Source organism: Panthera uncia, chromosome D2 (genome assembly GCF_023721935.1).
Source record: "Panthera uncia isolate 11264 chromosome D2, Puncia_PCG_1.0, whole genome shotgun sequence".
NCBI lineage: Eukaryota > Metazoa > Chordata > Mammalia > Carnivora > Felidae > Panthera > Panthera uncia.
In genome coordinates this window covers 80,262,754-80,287,496 of record NC_064818.1, presented here as the reverse complement: position 1 = coordinate 80,287,496, position 24,743 = coordinate 80,262,754, and the positions used below count along the sequence as shown (strand labels likewise).

The following is a 24,743-nucleotide window of genomic DNA, read 5'->3' as shown; positions in this document are numbered from 1 at the left end:
GAGCCTCAGAACCGGGGTGTAACGTGCAAGGACCAGAGAAGGACTGAGACAAAGGAAGGAACCGTCGTGTCCTGAGGGACCGAAGACCCTAGATGGTCATTCGCTACAAGACTAAGACCAAACAAATAGGGACGCTTGTCCCTGGGATCCTAAAAGGGGTGGCCCAGGCCCAGGACCTTTAGGGCAGTGAAAGCAGCCCGTGTGATACTGTAACGGTGGGTGCACGACATATGCGTTTGTCAAAACCCACAGAATGCAGAGCACACGGCCAGACCCGAATGTAAACTACGGACCTCGGTTGCCAACAATGGGCCGGTATTGGTTCATCAGCTGTAACAAAATGGTGCACGGTGGCAATAAGAGGGGCGACAGCCATGTGAGGACGACATGTGGGAACTTCCGCTCCTTTCTGCTCAAATTTTCTGTAAACCTAAAACTGCTCCAAGGAATAAGGTCTATCAGTTTAAAAACTAAATTAAATGGGCAGCCTTAATGGAATGAAAGGGATCCAGCTGACCCCCAGCACCCAGCTGTTAAATATGACGAGGTGGTGTGGACATAGAAGCTACGTCCTTACCCAGTGGCCCCTGAGTCATCCCATGGTCCCAAGGGAAACCTTATTCCCCGCCACCTTATTAGGAAATCTGCCCCATCTTTGAAGACATGTACCTAATTTGGCCTCCTCCTTTGCAGATTCTGGAACACTTGCATCAAGATGTAGCATTTGTATTTCCCTGCTTGATGAAGGACTCGGTTCACCCAATGTTCATCTTGCTGTGGGACAGCCAACACACAAACACGGTGAGTTTCACAAAACAGTGGCATTTTTGTTTTTTTCACCTGCTGGAAGGAGACAGAACTCTTCCCCGAAAGCACACGAAATGCCTCCCAAGTACCTTGTTAAAACTGGACCTTATTGTGGAACTTTTCATTTGAAATCATAAATAAGACTAAATAGAAATTTAGGGGCGCCTGGGTGGCTCGGTGGGTTAAGCGTCCGACTCCTGGTTTCAGCTCAGGTCACGATCTCGTGGTTCACGGATTCGAGCCTCACATCAGGCTCTGTGATGACAGAGCCTGCTTGGGATTCTCTCTCTCCCTCTCTCTCTCTCTGCACCTCTCCTGCTCATGCACTCTCTCTCTCTCTCTCTCTCTCTGTCTCAAAAAATAAAAACGTTTTTTAAAAGTCTTAAAAAATAGAAATTAAGCAAAATGCTGGAACTTTCATAATGTCAGTTCTGCAGTCAGCTCAGAAATGCACACAGAGACAGAGATGACCTGGCAGGATCCTAATTTGCTGCAAACAACTGGAGGTAAACGAAAAGCCTGTCTCCCATCACTGACAACTTCTTTTCAGTGACCGCAGTTTCATTTTTGGTAAGCCATGAGTGCAGTTAACCTTGTGGGTTTGGTTTTGTGATTTGTGCCTCTGAGCTTAGATTGCCGTGCAGCTTTCCTTTGTCCTTCACACTGGATCCACTGGGGGTCATGGTACCTACGAGGCACCTCTGTGGCAGAGGGAACACGATTGGAATTTGACAGTAAGATCCCCCGCTTCCCTCAAAGCCCTGGTGAGGAGACGAAGCTCTTCAGCGATGTGCTAAAACTGCCCCCGGAGCTGCTCGGGACCCCACCAGGGACCCTACCGGGCAGCCTGTTGAAACAATCCCACCCGGCTGGGAAGTGTGAACCCAGGAGCTCCTGGGCAAAGGCTCTTTCACGGAAGGAACCAAACTACAGCGTCAGCATCAGTGCTGACTTGCCCGCCACCAACAGAGGACGCCAGCGGTCACACTCTGTCCTCGGCCTCGCCTCCCCCCGGTTGCTCATCAGCTGGCCGAGCTGGTGCTCAAGTTTGAGGGGTGTGACAACAGCTTTGACCTCGTAGCACCGGATAAGCACAAAAGCAGTCAGACCCGAAGCGAAGGCTGAGACATGGAGTGGGGACTATGTGGTTATGATGGGAATAATCGTAGAGATGATTCTGAAAGGGAAAAATGCCGAGAACAGGGTGTGTTTGTAGACGCACATCCTCACATGTAGACACGGCCTCTCGTGTGGCCGGACACGGCTGTGCGACCCCGGCAACAGCCGTAAGAATGGGCATCTGCGTATGTGAGTTGGCATCTGTTGATTCTTGGGGACGGCAAGAGTTTTCATTCAAATATGTGACAACCACAAGAACCTCCTGAGAGGCCTTTTAGGAGAAGAGGGCACTGGAATTTGGAACAGGACAGTGAAGCCAAGTGGAATGCATAGAAACAGAATCTGTGCCTTGCAGACTTGCTAAGGGGACAGCAGGAATCTGCTGCTCAGAGCTGCCCCCTGATGGCGTGGGGTGGGGTGGGCACAGGGACCGAGCCCTCTGTGAAAGAGGGCAGAGGGGACAGAAGACCCTGGAGGCCAGAGTCTAGCTTTCCAGGTAATAATGTCAGAAAGATGGTGTGTATTTGGATAAAGATAAGAACCAAAACCAAAACCAAAACAAAAACAAAAACATGTCTTCTAGAATGCCTAGCAAAAGAAAAGAGCAAGAAAGTATACACATCCCATCACAACAGTAGAGCACGAGGCCCCAAAACATTACAGTGAACAAAGGAAGGTAACATGCTAAGTTTCATTTATTTAACAAATAGTCACTAGTCCTTACAAAGTACTTAGCAAGTGCCAGACCCTGAAGTCCTAAGGGTGTTCCTGCCATCCCTGTAAGACAGGAACGGTGATTATCATTGCACTTTACAAATTGGGAAACAGAGGCACAAAGGGATTCCGGAAAGCTTTCAAACCGGGCGGCCCGGTGAGTGTGTGAGCTGGGATTCCAGCCTGCATCCTGCCCGGCCCTGCATCTACACGCTCAGGCATCACACGGTGAATTCTGTGCAATTCTGTACTTTTATTATTTCGTCTTTGCTATTGTAAAAATAGTTATGCAGTGTGGTAGGCGGAAGGGTGGCCGCCACCAATGTGTCCACGTCCTAATGTCTGAAACCTGTGTGTTGGGTTCCACAACAAGGGGAATAAAGGCCGCCGACGGAATTAAGGCCGAGAATCAGCTGACCTGAAAACGGGGAAATTAGCTCGGATGATTCAGAGCGCCTGATGTGATCACCAGGGTCCTTCAACGCGGAAGGGGAGGCTGCATCGGCACAACCTTCACTCCTCCTCCTGGGACTCTCCTTCGCTGCCCCCCCAACTACCACACTCCACACTTCAGACAGCAGATCGGGGGTTCTCCCCTCACCAAGCAACTCTCCGTGACACCAGCTGGGTGACCTACAATTCAATTCGATTCTGATGTTAGCGGGAATTAGCTCAGACCCCACGGGGGGAGGGCTGAGTCCCACAAGACGTCCCCAGCCAAGACCCCAGGCGTAGGTAGTAGGTCCTCAAGTTCCCCTCACCCTCTGGCAGACGTGGCTACAAGTCAAAAGTTCCCAAGACCCTCCCTCAAGTTCAATTAATTTGCTACATTGGCTCGCAGAGCTCAAGAGAACAGTGCACTTGCTACTTGCCTGTTTATTCGAAAAAGGAAATGACTTTGGAACAGCCAGATGAAGACATGCAGAGAGTGAGGGGTTGCAGGGGGGCCAGAATCGGAAGGTGGGTTTATGGGGTCTGCCTGCCTCCCACGCAGGGTTTGCAGGTAGAGAGAAGGAAGAAGGTGGGAAGGTCGACAACCCTCCCAGGGGCTCTGACTCTTCAAGGCAGTTAGTGTGTATGGCTCATGCCCAGCATCCCTGTAGGTGGACCCCTGGACCGTGGCTCCGGCTTCTCAAGGACCCTCTCTCAGCTGGTGTCTTCTCTGCCACCTGCCTCTTCCACAGGCCCTCAAGCTCGCAGCGTGTTGTCCTTCCTCCAAATCAACCTTCGATCTACACCTCCTGGCTCAGCAGAAGTCGCTACATCGCGTCCAATGGCAGGCAGCCGTGCAATGGGGACGCTGGGGTTCCAGGCTCGTGACCCTAATCAGCGTGCACACACCTTCCTGGGCCTCAGCTGTTCTTCCAGGTCAAGGACGCGTTTGTGCAGCCAGCTGAGGCGCACGAAGCCCAAGGCCTGCGTCTTTCCAGAAAGCTTTGCCTCAGCTGTTGTAGTGACTCATGATGATGAAATAGTTTTCTGTTCTAATGAAGTTACAGCCGTGATCAAACTGCTAGAGCGAGAGAGTTTGAAACTGTATTATTTTGCACCCCCCCCCTCCATTTTTTGTCCAGTGGAATTTTGAAAACAGTGAAATCGTAAGGGTAAAATGAAAACCCGGGATCTAAAACCAGAGCTAGAATTCCCCCCAGAGGCTCCTTCTTTGTGAATGTCGAACTGTTCTAGAGAATTACTTGTCTGAAACTAGTGGGGGAGAAGCACCTGCAGAGGAGAAAGAGCGGCCATTGTGGAGGGAAATCATCTCCCTCCTCTGTTTTCATAGGCACCAGCCTTACGGGATAATGGGGAAGAAGAGGCACAGTTCCGTATCGACAGGACAGTGGAGAGAGAAACAGGAGGAGAAGGGGGGGAAGTAGGATACATCGTCACCGCCCGTGCGGCGCTCATGACATGTCCAGGAAGACGCTGCGTGGATGCTAGGGAAGCGAATGCCACCTCCAGCGCCCCGTCTGATCTGAGAGAGCATGGCCTTGAATTTAAAGGACCATCGACACAACTCATTTCAACAGGCATTAATTGTGAGCCTACTGTGTGCCAGCACACAGATGCGGAGACGTCTCCACCCTCAAGGAGCTCGCTCCTTAATGGAGACAGAAACTAAATTGTGTACAGACAGGAGCAGAACATCAGGAAGCCTGTCACGGCCATTTCTTATATTAAGAGGTCAAACGGGAAAACCATATGGTCTATGGAGATCTATAGGGATGCCAAGAAGACATTTACTAAAATTGCACATCTGCTTCTGATAAAAATTCTAAGTAACTGGAGAGTAGAAATAAATTTTCTAAAATTAAGAGTATCTATTAGAAACATCTAGCAGGCATCATACTAATGATATATCATTAGACATTCCCATTGAAGTCAGAGAGGTAGATTGCTATAATGGCCACACATTCGTCCCACCCGTATGTATACACTCCTTTGTAGTGTCGCTTTGCCTCTAGTCCCACAGGTGGTGGAGTCTCTGTCCCCTGCCCCCCCCCCATATGCGCTGGCCTGTGACATGTTTTGACAGTGGAACTTGCTGGAAGTGACATGATGAGAGTCGGAGCCTAGGACCCTGAAGACCTTGCAGTTATGGGTCATGCCTCCTGGGGGCGCTGCTCTGAGAACACCATGGGAAGAAACCCAGTCTCGCCTACAGGAGGTGGTGAGGCCACAAGGACAGAGCTGAGCTGTGTCCACCAATGGCTGGCACAACCATTCAGCATGTGAGTGGGCCACCTTAGGCCACTCTGTCTTGGCAGAGCTGCGAATGACCACAGCCACATAAAGGATACTGGGTGAGACTAGCAAGGGGCTGTCCAGCTAAGCCAGCCCAACCTGCTGGCCCACAACATAGTGAACAAATAAAACAGGGGCTGTTCTAAGCCACTAGGTTTGGGGATAATTTGTTCTATGTTTTAGTTTGCTAGGGTTGCCATAACAAAGTATCCCTACCTTGACTTAGACATAAACAGGAATGTACTGGAGACCAGAAGTCTGAAGGCAGAGCATCAGTAGGGTTGATTCCTTCTGAGAACTGGGAGGGAAGGATCTAGTCCAGGCTCTCTCCTTGCCTTGTAGACGGCCATCTTCGTGTTCACACTGCATTCTCCCTGTATGTCTGTGCCTAGGTTTCCCCTTTTTCTAAGGACATCAATTATGTTGGATTAATGTCCACCCTAATGACCTCATTTCAATTTGCTGACCTCTGTAAAGACGCTATCTCCAAATAAGGTCACATCCTGAGTGAATGGAGTTAGGACATCAACAAATGAATTTGGGGGGCACACCATTCAACCTATAACATTACACAATAAATGACTTATACGATGGGGAACAATTTTTTTTTTCATTTCTCATTTTTATTTGACAGAAAAAGTTGCTCTTGCTGTAGAAATTAAAAAAAAAAAAAAACAAAATGTCTAAGAAACGGGAAGAGGGGCACCTGGGTGGCTCAGTAGGTTAAGCGTCCCACTTCGGATCAGGTCATGATCTCATGGTTTGTGAGTTCGAGTCCTGAGTCGGGTTCTGTGCTGACAGCTCAGAGCCTGGAGCCTGCTTCAGATTTTGTGTCTCCCTCTCTCTCTCTGCTGCTTCCCTGCTCATGCTCTCTCTCTCCCTCTCTCTCTCTCTCTGTCAAAAATAAACAAACATAAAAAAAATTAAAAGTTTATGTTCTGGGTCGCCTGGTGGTGCAGTGGGTTAAGCGTCTGACTCCAGGTTACGAATCTCACGTTCCTTGAGTTGGAGCCTCGCCTCGGGATTCTCCTTCTGCTCCTCTCTGCCCCTTCCCCTCTTGTGTTCACTCACTCTCTCTCAAAATAAACTTTTAAAAAAGTTGATGTTCTATAAAACATTTCCGACAATTCACAGGTAAAAGGTGCCATAAAAATAGTTTAAAAAGAAGCAACAAACTTGGAAAAAATTGCAACATCGTTGGCAAGCAATGGAAGGCCGTGAGAAACACTGCCCGAAGGTTTGCAAAGTACGGAGAGAAAGCTGTTGGAAGTATTGAAACTGAGGACATCTAGGCACCAAGGAGGTGGGGTGCCGGCTCCACATGGACGCTGAGGGGACCAGGGAGGAAGACAGAGTGGGGCAGGCGGAAACCTGCCCCATTTGCCTGCTGTCCAGCCACACGGGGCGGGGGAGGGAGGGCGGAGAGGGAGGGAGCGTCCTTTCCTTGTGCATTTAGTTCACAAGGACCTGGCTTAGCAGCTAACGCCATGCGATCAATGGTCTGTGAGATTACCGTCTTCCCCTCCCCGGAGAAGACTGGGTAATGAGCAGAAAGATGTACTATGCTTTCACTTCTCAAACCCTTTAGTCTCAGAAGCTCTTTACATTCTTTTTTTTTTTATAATTTTTTAATGTTTATTTTGAGGGAGAGACAGAACGCAAGCAGAAGAGGGACAGAGAGAGAGGGAGACACAGAATCGGAAGCAGGCTCCAGGCTCCGAGCTGTCAGCACAGAGCCTGACGCGGGGCTCGAACCCACGAACCGAGAGATCATGACCTGAGCTGAAGTCAGATGCCTAACCGACTGAGCCACCCGGGTGCCCCAAAGCTCTTTACATTCTAAAACACTACTGAGGACCTCAAATTGCCCCCAAACAGCTTTTGTTTTTATGGGTTCTATCTCTCCGCCTTTACCGTATTAGAAATTAAAGCTGGAACGCTTCTAAATGGTTATCAATACATTTTAAAAGAATAAGAAAGCCGCTATGTGTTAACATAAACAAATGATAAAAATTAGGTATAGTTTTCAACAGAAAAAGGTAATGAGGAGAGTACCATTTCTGGGTATCTGTCTGCTGTCTGATTTCCCAGAAGACAGCTGGGTTGTCATATTCACTTCTACATGAAGGATGTTGTCGTATGTTGCTTTTGGTTGAAGTGTCCAAAGAAAATCAGACCCACCAAGACGTGTATTGGAGAAGAGACCAATATTTAATAGGATTTTCACATAATTATACATATTCTTACAGACTGTACCAAGACTCAAAAAGTTACAGGTTCTTAGAGTTAGTTGCAGTGTAGAAACAGACACCCCACCAATGACCATTTTCTACTCCACTAAATTAAATACGTTGGTCCATTTTGTACGTTCCCCGGATTTTTTCATCCACACGTGACTTTGTGTCACCATGCTTTGGTCATTTGGAAAAATGTTGGTTCACTGAGTTACGCAGATCTTCCAAATGCTGAAACGTTTCATTAGACAATATCAAAAAATTACATTTGTTAAAATCACCACCAATCTCATCGGTGAGGCCCCTTCAGTCCTGGGAAGCTGTCAAGCTCGTTGGTGGCTGATATAAGCGTTCCAAAATTCCAATTTTCACTTGAAAGCTTGAATTGTATCACTGGCCAAAAAAAAAAAAAAAAAACAAAAACAAAAAAACTGTCAGTTGCTTTCTTTGAAATGACAGGCTCGCTTTGTTCATTTCTGGGAAAATGTCTAGCAAATACCCCGTCTGAATAGCCACGGTGTTGTCTGTCAGGCAGCCTTTGAAGTCAAAATGGTTTTCCCAGGAAGAAGCAGCTCGTTTGGCTCAAAACAGAACCTGTCGCACACGCGCTGTTCCGCGAGACGAGGCGGGTACCGGGAAGGCCGTGGAGGAGCTCGTTCACGTTCCCCAGAATACGAAAGAGACCCCAGAATAAGAAAGAGACGTGCGTAGGGTCGGGGTGTAACCAAATCGGTAGTTTTGGCGGTTTCCTCAAGGGCATCCCTAGTGAACCTGCTCCGTGAGGGCGGCTGGCGGGCCCTGCTTTCGTTCCTGCCACGGCTCGAGCTGCTTCCCCGCCACGTTCGTGGTCGTCGTGCAATGCCAACACAGTGAGAGAGAGAGAGAGGTGGAATCTTAGCACAATTCTGAAAAAGCGTCTTGACCTCAGGGAGTCTTGAAGATCTTCTGTGAGAGTCCCCGTAAGGGGCACCGTCCTCTGCCTCTCCAGGGTTTGCTCTTCTCAGGTTTGTTCAGAGACGGATGGTCAGGAATGTCAACTTCAACATCTCTGCAGCAGTGAAACATGGGGATCATCTGAACGTCGCCAAGGAGGACACCGTGGGAATGTTGGCGCATCCGTGAAATGAAACCGGTCTGATGTCAGGGGAATCAGACAAGAGACGGATTCGCACCCCGGAGGTTTGCTGGGAAGTGCGTTCAAGAGCACCATCTGTAAGAGCGCGGAGGAAGCGGGAGCGAGTAGATGCTGCTGCAAAAGAGGCTTCGGCTCATCACGCCTTTCAGAGACACCCGAGGGCCAGGACACCAGGTGTTTACACTGTCTCGTCGCATCCGTCTCGGGAGAGGGTGGGACCGGGACGGCGCAGTCCTGCACACCAAGGACCGGGGCCGGCTCGGGCTCCACTGTGCTGTGAGCAGACGGCTCTCCGGGCAGCTGGGGGAATGAGCGCCCTGTTCCTGAAGGAGGCTCTGAGCAGTGCAGTATGGCATCCACTGCCCACGATCACAAGAGGGGAGGCTATCCCCTAACTTTTCTGATGTGAAAAGTTGGTGTTGATGGAAGTCAACATTTCTAGTCTACGTCCATTTCTTGTGCTAAAAATAAAAGGAGAATGTATACAGAAAACCCTGAAAACTGTTTCCAGTAATTCTCTCTGGTGGCACCATTTAAGGGGAATTTCTTCTTTAGAAACTTCTGCATCTTTCTAAATGTTTGAATGACATGTACTACTTTTATAACCACACGCACACGCACACAAACACACATGCACACACACACCTGAACGCGCACACGCACGCACACGCACACAGAAAACCTAATGAGGGAAGTGCTCTATCAACCCCAGCATCTGGAACACAGATGAAGCCCTGCACAGAGTGGCCCAGCCCGTCCTTCACACACAAGAAAACCTCACCCAGGGAGGCTGAGGGACTCGTCCACGTCCCGCAGAAGGACTGGCTCCAGAACCCTGTCTTCCCGATTCCCTCTTCCCCAAAGCGACGGAAACCAAGAGCTGACGCTTGCCCCGGAGAGAGACCAGGAACCAGAAGAGGTGCCCTGTGGAGGATCCGCGGGGTCAGAGTGACGGAGAGGCGCACAGGGCCTTCCAAGCAGGGTGCAGGAGCCGGAGCAGAGGCCCAAAGGCAGTGAAGCAGAGAGAAGGTCCAGGGAAGGAGCAGCGGCTTCACTGAGCAGTACAGATGAGAAAGGAGCAGGCAGTGAGGCTGGCCTGGTGGCCTGGGCAAAGCCGCGCAGCCCCGAGGACTCGTCCCCCAGCGAGCGGGACAGGCAGCTCGGCAAGGGGGCCGTCAGGTGCTTCCGTGAGCAATCCCATCATCCTAGGGTGGAAGCTGAGCTCCCAGAAAATTAATCTGGCCGCTCAGTTACCCAAGGAGACGTAAGAGAAACAGAGATACCAGTGCAGGAAATAGGGGGAAAAAATTAGTGAATGGATTTCAAAAAAAATAATAGAATCCTTAGAAATGAAATGTTGAGTGACACGGATGTGCCCCACACTGTCGGGGACCCTCCCTTCTGGGTCCTGTCATCGCTGTGGAACCAAGGCCCTCCTTCAGTATTTATTTATTTAACTCATTCGCTCCACTCATAGTTAGCGAGGATTTACTATGTAGCAGGCAGGGGTTTGGTTGTGTACAACATCTGACTAAGGTTCACATTTTAAGCGTGTCTACACCGCCCACAGAGGCACTCTGAGCAAATTCAGGCAGCATTTAAGGACACTGAAAAGCGCTGTCATGAACTTTGAAAGCATCTGGAATTGTATTATTTAATCCCGGGGACGCAAACAAGTCATTGCAAAGTTATTTCGCCAAGGGATTCACGCCAGGAAATTTAGGACCTAAATCTTATGATTCAGTGATGGGGGTGACAGGGCTGTGGGAAGGCCACGGACTTGGGTGACGTACCTGGCGTGGTTCAGCGTCGAGGCCGGCCAGGGGGGCACCCGGGGAGGCAAGACAAGCCAGGGGTCCCTAGCGCGGGGCACGGTGCTGGGGGAGGAGCAGTGCCAACCTGCTCCAAGGAGGAGACACGGGCAGAGCCCCAGGCAGCCTTCTCCTGGTGGTGCCGACCACAGCCCTTCGCCCATGGGTGCTTCTTACCTCTGTCTGGAGAGCCCATTCAGGTCCACCCCTGGGCTGGGCCAGGCACCAGGGACTAAAAGAGAACAGTCTCCATTCTCAAGGAGCTCAGACCAATAGATCTGAGCCCACGTCAGGAGCGGACAGGTGTGTGATGGGGGCTGAGACAGAGAAAGACAATGGTGGCAATGGTGGATGTCGAGAGACTCTTTGGTGCTCCAGCAGAGTCCTTGACCGGTGAGGGTAATGTCAAGTGAAGGGAGGTGTTGCAGTGAAGTTTTCTGAAATATGAGATGATTTTATCTCTTCTCGAGCATGAAATTGTTTTAACACCACTCCTTGAGAACGTGTGATCTTGCATTTAGATAGCCCCTCTGCCTCCCTTTCTGCAGTAAACAATGCATCCTGAATCCCAGGGCTGGCCGAATGAGTTTTCCTAAAACACCGTTTTCATCACGTCGCCCCCTGATCAAAATCCTGCAGTGACTCTGCATTTAAAAATTTTCAAAAATCGATGGAACAGAGAGACATTCTCAACACAATGTGGGGGAGTCCCGCTTTCAAAGGAGCTCCCCTAAGACAGAATTGCAGAGACTGACTCCATTAGAACCAGGAGGTGGCCCTGGGAGAGCTGGGCAAGGACCTCTTCGAGCTGGGGAGAGCCAGGACTGCCTCCAGGATTGGCTGGGGTCTAGAGTAAGGCAGCCCCTGAATCTAGAGGGTTGTTGAGAGAGAGAGAGAGAGATTCATTGAAGGGGGACCTTGCCAAATGGGGACTCGGATAGGCAGAGAGGGGGAGGAAGAGTCTGTCACTGTGGAGATGGTAATTGGAGAAGAGTCTCCCATCAGAGGGGAGTTACAGCTTCTGCCCGCAGCTCCTGAGAGCCAGGGGAGGGCTGGTGGGTTAGAGTCACATGGTGTCATGAGGGCCTTGCCTTTCATTAAAGGGGGGCTTTCTTGGGTGACAATGGCATGCTGAGCAAGGAAATCAGCTTTCCCAGCGATCGCAAACACCTGGTTCTTCTGCATTCCTTGCCCCACCCCAAGTGTCTTCCTGGAGGCAGCGGTAAAGTACCATCGCATACTGGTCCCTATGCTGGGGTCACAGTGGGGACCAATACAGCCAGCCCTTGTCTTCAAGAGTTATACAGTCTACTCTAGAGTGAGGCTCGGCAAACAAGAACACCTTCCACCATTGTAAATTTTATTGGCACGTGGCCTCCTTTATGTATGTGTGGTCTGTGGCTGCTTTAGGCTGCAGTTGGCAGAGTTGAGTAGTTGCAACAGAGACCGTATGGCCCACAGAGCCTGAAGTATTTACGTTTAGGAGAAGTTTGCTGATCCAGCCCCTGTATAAGCAAATGGTCTGTTACAATACAGCACACAGGTACCATAGCACCTCTCGGGGATTCCGTACATGTCAAAGGAGGTAATTCACATTGAGTGCTTAGCAAAATTCTTGTCATGGAGTAAGTGTCTGATAAACCACAGCTCTTGATGAGGAGGAGGAGGGATGGAGGAGGAGGAGGGGGAGGAGGAGGAGGAGGAGGAGGAGAAAGCAGATGTCCAGAATGCTAAAGGAGTACCAAAATAGCAGCTATAGGGGACATCAAGGAAGGTTTCCTGGAAGAAATTATGTCTAAGATGTTATCTGACAAATAAGCTGGTATTTCCAGGCGCATTGCACTTCCTGGGCAGTGGAAAAGCATGGAACACGTGAAACAAGTTCAGCAGGGCTGGAGTGGTGGACAGGAGAGATGATGCTGGAAGGACCCATCAGAGCTGGGACACCCAAGGCTCATGTGGGGTTCATCCTGAGTCCCATGGGAATTCAGTAAGGGTTTCCTGGAGGGAGTGACATATGAGGTTTGTGTTTTAGACATAATTGTTCTGACTGCAACGTAAAGAACGCATTAAAAGGATGAGTGTGGAGAACAGGAGACAGGGCAGCAGGCCGTTAGGGTGTTCACAGGGGAGATGTGGGCGTCCAAACAAGGCCTATGGCTGCAGGGATGCAGCGCTGAAGGGTGTGGGGTCCAGAAGAGCTTGGATGAAATGGATATGGGTGGGGGCACCTGGGTGGCTCCGTTGGTTGAACATCCAACTTTCGATCTTGGCTCAGGTCTTGATCTCATGGTTCGTGGGTTCGAGCTCCACAATGAGCTCTGCTCTGTGCTGATGGTGTGGAGTCTGCTTGGGAATCTGTCTCTCCTTTTTTCTGCCTCTCCCCTGCTCTCTCTCTCTCTCTCTGTCTCTCAAAATAAATAAATAACAACAAAAAAGAAATTGATATAGGTGTATAGGAGAGGGAGAAGTCATGCAGAAGCCCCCATGTCCTGGCTGGGCACCTAGGTGGTGATGTGCCACTCAGGGAGCCAGGGGATGGGAGGGCATTTTGGTGGACAAGGCACAAGGCAGGCAAGGACAGGTAGAGCCATTGGGGAGCGCCATCTTGGCTGGTAGGGAACAGAAGACACACCCATCAGGGTAAGAGAGGGGATGATGGCAAAAGTGCTAGTGATCAAAATGCGGGCAGGATTCTTTAAAATACACGTATATTTAAGAAGGGGCATCTGGGTGGCTTAGTCGGTTGAGCATCTGACTCTTTGTTTTGGCTCAGGTCATGATCTCATGGTTTGTGAGTTCGAGCCCTGCATCAGTCTCCAGGCTGACTGCACGGAGGCTGCTTGGGATTCTCTCTCTCTCTCCCTCTCTCTCTGCCTCCTCCCATGCTCATGCTCTCTCTCTGTCTCAAAAAAAAAAAAAAAAAAACCACAAACATAGATTTAAGGGGCAAGAACTGGTGGTAAAGTTGCCAGACAACGGGCATGGGGAGGCCAACAGGTAAAAAGGAGCATCAGTTACCTGAGTCAGAGAGAATAGCTGTGTGGAACGGGGTGCGAAGTCAATGCCTTGCCCAAAGGGAGAGGACTGGACAGAAAACACCCAGCCTCAACCTCCCCAAACCCGACAGCCTCCAAAAGAAGCAGAGGGTGAGGAAGCCAGCTGGCACAGTCCAAGCGGGCCCACCTCCCGGGCACAGAGCGAGCGGAGGAGGGTGGGGAGTCAGAGCAAGAAAAGCCAGCACCAACACGTGACGCGTAAGGTCTTACAGGGTAGGCATGCGGAGCTGTCCCGGGGTGGCTGAATGTGTGCCTCCGGAGCTCAAGAGAAGGTTTGAGCTAAAGACACGGAGTGAGAGGAGCCATGAGTCTAGACCTGGGACAGGAGGAGGAAGACCCCACCAAGGTCCTCAAGATGAGCTCTCAGGGAGGTGGGGAGAGAATCAGGAGACCAAGGGAAGAGGATGCTCCTCGCAGGGGAAGTACTGTGAAGAATGGTGGTAAGAGGCCCCATGGGTGGCTCTGTCGGTTGAGTGCCCGACTTCGGCTCAGGTCACAATCTCACGGCTCGTGGGTTCCAGCCCCGCGTCGGGCTCTGTGCTGACAGCTCAGAGCCTGGAGCCTGCTTCGGATTCTGGGTCTCCCTGTCTCTCTGCCCCCTTCCTGCTCGCTCCCTGTCTCTCTCTCTCTCTCAAATATAAATAAATGTTAAAAAAAAAAATAGAATGGTGGTAAGAGGCGAAGCCAGCAGACCCTAGCTGCAGCCCCCCACGAGAGCAGAAGCAGCGTCGCTGGGGACCTTAGCCCTGGGAATTTTCCTGGCTGGGGTGGGAAAAATTCACCTGTCCTCAGTGGTAGTGGGAGGTGAGGAAGAACAGATGTCAGGGTGGTTTGGCCGTGAAGGGGGGGGACATGGTACAACACAATGACAGTGGGAGGGTCTCTCTGGACGCCAGAGCCTGAGGCTCCAGCGGTCAGTGTGGAGTCAGGAATAAGGCTCCTGAATTCACTGGAGAGCTGAGTGGAGCCAAGACGCCCTAACAGACCCCCATTCCCCCAGCCCGGTGAACTCTGTGGGTTTGGGTCTGGACAAAGCCCTGGAACCTTACATTAAGGACATTTGAACATTTCCTTTTCTGTCTAGTTCCTTTTTTCCATGCTGAGGGGAGTTGGGGTAAAAGGGGTTCCCCACACGGGCCACAGAGGAAGTAGGAGAGAAGTTGGATGCGGTGCACACAGCCTTGTGGAAAATGGAAGGACACGGATGACGGAACACACAAGATTTTCCAGGCCATGTTGAAAGCAAGGTGACTCATACATAATATGACCTTGAGAAGAGTCCTTGGCCCCTCCAGGTCTTGCCCTGACCTCATCCACTGTCTGAAGATCACTGTATCCCTCCATAATAATGTCATGGTGACAAGTGGGGTGGTGGTCGTCAAATGCCAAGAAGGGTCTGGTTCACGGTAGGTGCACAACACATTTTAATTGCTTCTCCCAACTCCTGCATGTTTCTGGGAATGTTTATCTTGCCTCTTCCATCAACAAAGAAGACTGAAAACCTGTAAGTTCAAAGGGAGTAAGCCGAGTATCACGGTAGGGGGGTAGAGGACAGAGGTAGAGAATAGTTCACCCTTCTAACACAACAGCACACCCAAGTGTCTCTTCTGGAAGGATGTTCTAATCTGCAGTCGTCCTGATGGTGAAAATATTTAATGATGTAGAACGACAAAAAAGAGTGCCTTATCTGATAGTATTTCAGCCGGCATTTAAAATAAAAACAGAATAAACCTTTTTTGTCAGGTTCTTCAGTCCTTATTTAATGTTGGTTTTAATTAGTTCGAGCTCTAGCCACCTAAATTTTCAGAGGGAAAAGTTAAACCATGGCTGCTTAAAAACAAAAAACGTTTAGCTACTAGCAAACTATTGAAGAGGGCAGGAAGAGGGCATCCTTTTTTTTTTTTTTTTGGCATCTCTTAACTATTCTTGTTCAACAGGAATTATTTTATTGTCAACAGATTTGTTACAAATTTATGAACCATTTTAACCTCTTTCTGTTGCACAGGGGACATTTTCTCGTGAAAGAAGTTAAAGACATTGCTCAAAGCACACTCTCTCCTGGCAGGTCCCCTCCCCCCCACCCCCCACCCCCAGGGCTCCCGGAAGGATGACGCAGACCTCGCAAGAGCCACCACTCACTTCTGTAGATGGGAGTGTAATATTTAGGGTGTTTAGAAGTCAGCTTCATAATACAATAAATAGAATGAAGCACCATGAGATTAGTCATGCCTATTGACCCATGAAAGTGACAGAAATGATGTGACCACATTAAAACAAACAAACAAAAGGAAAGTAAATAAAGTTCCCTTTATGGAAACATTTTCTTAAACACTTTACATTCTATCGTTGGTCAAAACATCCCCAAATTATTATAGGTTAATCTACTTTTCTTAACCACAATCTACCTCTGACATTCAGTAGAGGGCATAGCTACAAGCATCATAAACTACTAGAAGAAGAAAAACGTGTCCAACAAGCTGATTGCATTGTCCTCTTTGGACAGTAATCTCTGTCAGAGAGCTCTAAAATAGAAGAGAATTGTATACCCCACTGTGGCTTTCTTCCACAATAAAGTAAATCGAAACACTTCCTTTCACGTATAAATGTCATCATCCCTTGTATGAGCATTGAGTTTGGGAGTCAGAATACGATCATTTAGGGGCGCCTGGGTGGCTCAGTCGGTTAAGCATCTGACCTTGATTTTGGCTCAGGTCATGATCTCATGGTTCGTGGGATTGAGCCCTGCATCAGGCTCTGTTCTGACAGTGTGGAGCCTGCTTGGGATTCTCTCTCTCCCTTTCTCTCTGCCCTTCCCCTACTCATACTCTCTCTCTCTCCAAAAAAAAAAAAAAAAAAAAAAAAAAGAAAGAAATAAACTAAAAAAGATTTTTTTAAAGAGAACATGATCACTTAGCCAAAGAGTTGCCCTCTTTCTTCTGCAGGATGAAAGCTCCCAAGTCAAGTTCTCAAGCAATAATTAGATACTTTTCGTGTACAGCGCCCCTAATTATGCCTTTCAGTCCCTGACAGAGTTGACCCACTGAGCATTCAAGGGGTCAACAGGATGGCAGCAGCCTTTCAACGTGTTGGCCCCGGGGACCCTTTTGCGAATTAAAGCAACCTCAATAGGAAATTCCGAATTCCAAAAAAAATCCTTGAAAATGAGTCGCGTCAAGAGGAAAAGTTACAACCTACGCCGTTGCTAATAAAATTAAAATAGAATAATGTAAAAAGAATTGTCCTCGTATAACATCTTAGAAAAGGGTAAAGATTCTTTCTTAGAAAACGTCTCGCATGTACCATATGGTATCTTGCATATAACATATGGGACAGCGGCACCAGTAGGTAAGCATTAGGTAAATAGTTGCAAGCTGAATGCGCTGAGGATTGTAAGTCTCCTGGGTTCACCAGACCTCCACGGGCAGCAGCAATCTACCCGGACTGCCACCTGCAGGGACCAGGTAATTTGAACAAGGCAGTGGATGTCTTCTTAACCTCCAGCTGTCACACTGGATTGAGAATAATGAAGCTTGACAAGACTGGAGTTGGAAAAGGGTTCGTCGCCATGGATCTGGTACAAGGGCTGCATTTCAACACAAAAGGTAACAGAGTACTTTGACGGAAAAAGTAGCTCATCTCTGTGTTCTTCATAAGACACACTTCACAGAGAAACTGGGTACCCAACTGCCACTGGAGCTATTGGCTTTGGAAATACATAATTCAATAAACATTACTGATGTATGCATTAGAATAATATATCGTTCGAAAGACGTTTGCTACTCTGTGCCGAGCGTGGTGCTAGCTCCCGGGAATGTAGCGACACCTGGCCGCCCTCAGGGAGGGGGACCCACATAGTGATCGGGCCACGTAGGGTCCGAGAGGTGACCTGAGAAAGCTGTCTCTTGTGCTGCCGCAGGGCCAGGAAAAGCTTTGTAGAGGAGACTATGTATGCTTCTGTTTCTGGAAAAATTGAGAGTATGGCAGATAGAGTGGGGAAGAGAAATATTTGAGGCAAGAGGGACAGGGTGGTTTTATATATATGGAATATATATATATGTATATGGAATATATATATATGGAATATATATATGGAATATATATGGAATATATATATATATGGAATATATATATGGAATATATATATATATATGGAATATATATATGGAATATGTATATATGGAATATGTATATGGAATATATATATGGAATATGTATATATGGAATATATATATGGAATATGTATATATGGAATATATATATGGAATATATATAGAATATATATATGGAATATATAATTTTATACACATGGATGTATATCTAAATATAGAAAATAATATATAAACATATAAAACTTTATACTCACTAGATAATATATATCATTTCAGTATATCCAACGGGCCATGTTCATTTTTCAAAAATGAAAAATATTCTAAAAAGTAAGGAATGCTAAGGTCACCTTCTCAGAACACAGTGTAATAAAATTACAAAGGTATAATAAAAAAAACATCAACCTTTTGGAAGCAATACCTACCAGTCCTCTAGTTAACACTTGAGACAATAGGAAATCAGATATAATCAGAATTGCAGTTGTAGGATGTTTATGTAATAATGACAGTGAGAACTCTAAAAGTAAAATCCTTAGTCATGTGCTCCTGGGCTTATTATTCCTAAGTCAAAAAACTTTAAATACGCTTATCATTCAACTGAAGAACTGAAAGAGAAAAAAAAAAAACTGAGGAAAACTGTAATGAAATTGATCAAGAAGCAAATAGCACAACCGGAAGATATAAAAAAGATGTTGATGGGTCCAAGCAATGTTTCTATAAAAAAACAGTCAAACAGACAAGCCTCTGAAAAATCTAATCAGGGAAAATGATGAACCACAGAAGCACATCATTACAAATGAGAGAGGGATACACACACAACTATAATAACTTTAAAGGTATAGTATAAGCAAATCTAAGATACTTTAAATTTTTAACATTTTTTTAATGTTTATTTTCAAGATAGAGACAGGGACAGAGACAGAGCATGAGCTGGGGACGGGCCAAGAGAGAGGGAGACACAGAATCTGAAGCAGGCTCCAGGCTCTGAGCTGTCAATACAGAGCCCAACATGGAGCTCAAACCCATGAACCTCAAGACCATGACCTGAGCCAAAGTTGGATGCTTAACTTACTGAGCCACCCAGGTGCCCCAAGACATTTTAAAATGTAAATTAAATGGTTGATGGTTGATTAGGAAAACCTGAGGAAACCAAAATCACTTTTAAAAGAAGCTGAAAATAAATAAGCCAAAAATAATTTTTAAAATGATGGAGGAACTATCAAAAAGTCAAAAACCGAAATAAGGAGAAATAAATCTAAAATCTATTAAGGGTCTACTTCAAAAATTTAAAAAAAAACAACAACAAAGCAACAAAGCCTCTTGTGTAACAAATGGATTTGTGGGTGACTTCTATGAAATTCCCAAGAAATAGATAATTTCTGTGTGCCTTTAACCATCCAGAGCGTTGGAAAGTGTTCCAGTTTAATTTTCCAGCATAACAGTCACACTGGTCATCCTTTACTGATTAATAAATTAGCCCAAGACCAAGGAGCTTTAAACAACAAACACTTCTTACCTCACACTTCCTGCAAGTCAGGAATTCAAAAGCACCTTAGGTGGGTCCCATTCTGCCTCACGGTCCCTCCTGAGGCTGCGTCCCATACACTGGCTGGGGTTCTAGTCATTGAAAGGCTTTGGCGCTTGGATTCTCCATTTCCAAGAAGGTTTTCACTTTTCTGGCTCTTCCCTGGTGGCCTCAGCACCTCACCACGTAGGGCTCTCTGTAGGGCTTCTTGAATGTGTTCATGACAGGGCTGATGACTTCTTCTAGAATAAGCGATCTGAGAGAGAAAAGGAGGAAGTTACAGTGATTTTTATGATACAGGCTCAGAAGTCACACACTGCCATTTCTACCTTACTCTGTTCCACAAACAGGACTCACTATGTCCGGCCCCCATTCGAAGGGAGGGGAATTAAGTTTTACGTCTTGAAGGAAGGTGTATCAAAGGATTTGTGGACATACTTTAAAACCCATATAGTCTGTCTTCCAGCCATAAATTATCTACATTTCTCCCACATGCAAAATACACTCACCCCTTCCCTAAACTCCTCCTTCCCTAAAGCATTAGCTCTAAATCCGAGTCAAGTTCAGATCCAATAAGGCTCCTCCCATGCGGTTCCTTAAGATAGCTCCTCAAGGCCACTTTCTGTTCTTGGAGACTTGTGAACTTGGAAACCTGTAGAGAGAAGAGCTATCTGGCCCTCACACAGCCAACATATAGCAGTGGAATGGACATCGTGGAACGGGGACATGGAATTCGCAGAGGAGTCACCCTATCAATTCTGAAATCCAGCCAGGAAAATGCCATGAGTTTGTTAAAATAAGGACTCAGTCCTTCTACTGTCTGGGCTCTTGGCTCTGCTTTGGGAGTCATCCTTTTTTTTTCTTCTATAAAAGGCAACCCTGTTAGCAGTCACAAAGTTTTCTCAGCTTGCTTCCTGCCAGGAGAACTTTGGGGGTCCCCTTGCCTCTCTCCATTTTGTATCGTCTCTATCTCTTCCAGTCAGAGTTAATATGATTCTTGCCAATGTATCTTCTTTTTTTTTTTTTTTAAGTTTGCAGTTCTCCTACAAATTTGTTGGAGATTTATTCCGTTAGACAAAAGCTTCAGTTGTAAATATCTTTGAGATAAATCCTGCTCTCCCTTGAGCTTCTGCTAAGGGAAAACTCCCTTAAGATTCTTGGGAGCCCTATTAATTGACTACATAACTCTCAGAGGCACATTATGTTTTTCTGAGGTCTAACCAAGGGTGTTAAGTAATACCCTTGTCTTCATATTTAGACTGTGCTTTCCGATGAGTGTTCTGAATTTGATCTTTACTTGGAAACCATTTCTTAATTCCATCATTATTTGCCGTCTGGAGAGCCTGAGAAGTTTTGAAAACATGAAATCCTGGGGCGCCTGGGTGGCGCAGTCGGTTAAGCGTCCGACTTCAGCCAGGTCACGATCTCGCGGTCCGTGAGTTCGAGCCCCGCGTCAGGCTCTGGGCTGATGGCTCGGAGCCTGGAGCCTGTTTCCGATTCTGTGTCTCCCTCTCTCTCTCTGCCCCTCCCCCATTCATGCTCTGTCTCTCTCTGTCCCAAAAATAAACAAACAAACAAACAAACAAACAAACAAAAAACGTTGAAAACATGAAATCCTAGTTCCTTTTATGTTTAATGATCTTTTCTTTAGGTTATCTCCCCTCTCTTGCATTTTAGTATAAATAGCAGTAAGAAGCCAGACTGCCTTTTTATCACCTTGCCTGGAAACGTCCTTAGCTACATCATCCAGTTCAGTATTCCACTTTCAACATTACCCCATATAGTGGCAAGGTTACTATACGACTATCTATATTGTATACGTAGTTATAAAATTTTCTACCCCTCTGGAGCAATGATCTCCTTTCCTCCAGTGTTCATAGGATTTTCCTCACTTTCTGTGAAGCACTTACCCATCAAAGACGACCATGCTTCCACAAGCAGTCTCTGGAAGGCTTCTCAAGCCCTCACGAACTCTCCTTTGTCTTTTCCGCTTCTGCCCACTGTCTGTTCCAAAGCCACTCTGACCTTTTAAGCGTTTTTTATGACAGAGCTCTACCCTTGGTACCAAATTTTGTACCAACCACGGTTCAGTCAGAGAAACAGACCGCTAGGGCACGTATCCAACAATTGACCCTACTGATTGTGAAAACTGGCTCAGCGGTCTCTAGAAGACTACCGTTTTCATGTCTGGTGGTGGAGACCAAATCCACCATGTGGGAAGCTGGGGGGAGCAAATGGATGTAAAGTGGAGGGCCGCAAAGGTAAGGTTGAGTCCACGAGCACGAGAGGGCTCAAATTCATGAAGACACACGAGAACCCTGTCAGCCCCACTGCCTCATCTCTTCCTTCCGGGGAAGCTGGGACCCTGCGGCATCACAAGACTAGTCAATCACACATCTGGCCCTGGAGTCACAGGAGCTAAGGGAGGATTCAGGGGAGGGTAGAGGAGAGCCAGCCCCAGCTGCCGTCCCATGCCAACGAGGGGAGTCAGCAGAGAAGTGGCAATGTGTGTGAGCCACATGAATACCTGCCTGACCTGCTTCGTTTCTGCTTTCCAACTCTTATACAAAAACATCTCGTGGCTTACCTTAGCTCAAAGCACACAAGGAAAAGACTTTTGGAAAACCTAGTTCAGCCTCATCAAACAGATACAATATAAAGAAGTCGCGGAAAGTCCTAACACCAACAAAAGGTGGAAACCAACAGGTCACGGTTCACCAAAACAAAACCGTAAGCGAATCTCACGTATAAAGATGAAATAAAAAATTCTGACTACAATAGTACATGGAATCTGCACGTGTATTAAATGAATATTAATATTCCTCCGCGACCGAGGAAGGTGCTTGCAGGAACGAAATGATGATTCAATGTTAGAAAATTAATGAACATCTTTTCTCCCCCAACAAATTGACTCCATGATCTCAAAATTGATTTTGAAAAATAAATGAGTGAAAATACATTTAGCAGGCTAAGCTAGTCATAAGAGCCAAGAAAAGAGGTTAAGAGGAGAGTAGCAGGAGGGATCTGCGCTGTGAAATTTCTAAAAAGACAGATTTTTTTTCCTTCAAACGTTCAGCAGCCATCAGGCATGCCTTGGGCAATACTGAAACTGCGCTATAACCATTATTCTGGAATCAATGTGGAGAGAGTAACGTTATGTTTGATGCCTTCCAGAACCCAAGGAAGAGTCTTTGAAGCCATCAAGCTCTGGTGTTAGTGAGCAAGGCTGCCCATCGTGTTTGATTCCATCACTGTCTCCCATGAATAATGGTGCTCCCTACGGACCTAGCTGAGTCACCTCTAGCCCCTCCCCTGCCCTCCCCCTCTCCCCCTTCCCCTCTCCTCTCCTTCCTTTCCCTCTGCCTCCCCCTTCCCCCTTCCCTCCCCTCTCCTTCCCCCTCCCCTTCCCTTCATCCTTCCCCCTGCGAGGCCCCCTTCCTCTCCCCCTTCCCCTCACCCCTTCCCTTCCCCCTCCCCCTAGGCTCTATCTTCCTTCCCTCTGCCCTTCCCTCTCCCCTCCTCTCCCTCTCCCCTCTCCCCTCCCCCTTCTCCGTCTCTCTCCCTGTGTCCATCTCCAGCATTACCACCACCCTTTACCAGAGCCTTGCTCTCCAGAGGTTCCCTCCACAGCCTCATGCAACCAGCCCCACATACTTCTACAAAGGAGTGGCATGGGATATGTGCCCTTTCATCTATATTCTTCTTTTTTAATATTTTTTTTAATGTTTATTTAGTTTTGAGACAGGAGAGACGGAGCATGAGCAGGGGAGGGGCAGAGAGGAGAGGAGATACAGAATCTGAAGCAGGCTCCAGGCTCTGAGCTGTCAGCACAGAGCCTGATGCGGGGCTCGAACTCACAAGCTGTGAGATCATGACCTGGGCTGAAGTCGGACGCTCAACCGACTGAGCCATCCAGGCACCCCTATATTCTTCTTTTTTAGAATTTAATTCTTGGTTTCTTTTACAATGAATGACTTATTGTATTGAAACGAGCTAGGGACATATATGGAGCCATGTCACTGAGCATGAGGGAGGTCCTCATAATGCTTCATTTCCCAGACTTCTTGTGACCAGACTTGCTGTGATTCATCCAGACTTGCTTTACATGTGGATTTCCAGGAACACATCTGCAGGCAGAAGTTGCTTCTCTTTAAAACCAGTTGACCTGTCTTGATGAGCACTGAGGGATGTGAGAGTTGTTGAGTCACTTTATTGTATACCTAAAACTAATATAACACCGTATGTTAATTATGCTTGAATTAAAAAGGGGGGGGGAAGCAGTGGTTCAGTAAGTACTCACTATCCTCAAATGAAACTCTGTGCTTTGATTCGCTCCTGTGCTTGGGTGTGTTGGGGCGGGAGAGGCCTGGGAAGGAGCATCACCCCGCGTCCAGTGGTGCCACGGACCAGGGAATGGAGTCCCTGTAGCAAGGCATGCCCTGGGTCATTTGTTTGTGGGGACTGAGGAGGAGAGTTCTGGGTCCAAGTTGGAGTGATTCCCAGAACAGAGAAGAGAGCAGGAAGTTCTTCCCACGGCCTTCCGTGTAGCCTCTGACTCAGGCCTGTATTTCTACTCTGCTCATCATTTCTATCTCCACAGAAGGATTCCTCCTCTCCAACATCTTCCACTTTGAAGGACACTATTCGAACCATTCAGCCATTCGCCCGTTCATCCAACATTTTGACCAAGAATCCATTATGGGCAGAGAGCCAGGTCCTGGGGGGCTATAAAGACAGACCAGCCCCTGGCCCACTCTGATGGGTAGACACTGCCCCTGGAGGCTAAAGTTGGCAACTTTGTGCCCTCTGTTCTCTAATAAAAGACTGATACACACTCTGGAGCAACCCAGCGATTAGGTCTATTCATACCAGCTGAGGACACAGCTTCCAAACTTCCTAAGAGCGCTGCTTTCCTGTTGGGCAGACGGTGCACTTAATGACCAGGCAAGTCTCGGGGGCTATGAGGGAAGGCGCCAGGTTTAAGACTGAAGACGACGGGATGCCACGACACCCTTCTGCCGCTTGTGTGGCTCAGCTGGTGCATCGGTGGCAGCATATCCAGGCTACGGGGTGAGTTCTTTCTCTGTGCTGAGCCCATCTGGGGGTGGCTTTCCCTGAAGGATTCTAAACCACCCCTGAGGAGCAACGTAACTCGGGGACCAGGCCTCTTAAATGCCTGCTGTATGACCAGAGTGAGATAGACCTGTCCAGGGCCCCGCAGAAGACCTTCAAAGGGGAAGAAGGAGTCCGTGCACACAAGATCAAACAAGCTGAGATGAATGGACCCTGGCCGACATTGACCAGGATGGCTGTCATCAGGACAGTCAGGGACGCCCTGCACCCGGGGCTCCACCCAGCCTGCTCTGGGTATCCAGCTATCCTCTGCTCAAACCTTGAAGCAAGACCCCCTCCAGCAAGAAGGTTCCAGGGTGGACAGAGAAAGACCCAGAGCTGGACCTTAACTCGGTTTGTCAGATGAAAAAGCTCT

General features: G+C 47.8%; 1 protein-coding gene across 1 annotated transcript in view; it reads right to left on the bottom strand.

Moving 5' to 3' along the window:
- NPS (neuropeptide S) overlaps window positions 1-21,182 on the bottom strand; it is a 72,438-nt gene extending 51,256 nt beyond the window's left edge. The window contains exon 1 of the mRNA XM_049646030.1: window positions 21,166-21,182. Within this exon, the coding sequence (XP_049501987.1) occupies window positions 21,166-21,182 (17 nt within the window). The remainder of the gene's footprint in view (window positions 1-21,165) is intronic.
- Between the last annotated feature and the right edge of the window lie 3,561 nt (window positions 21,183-24,743).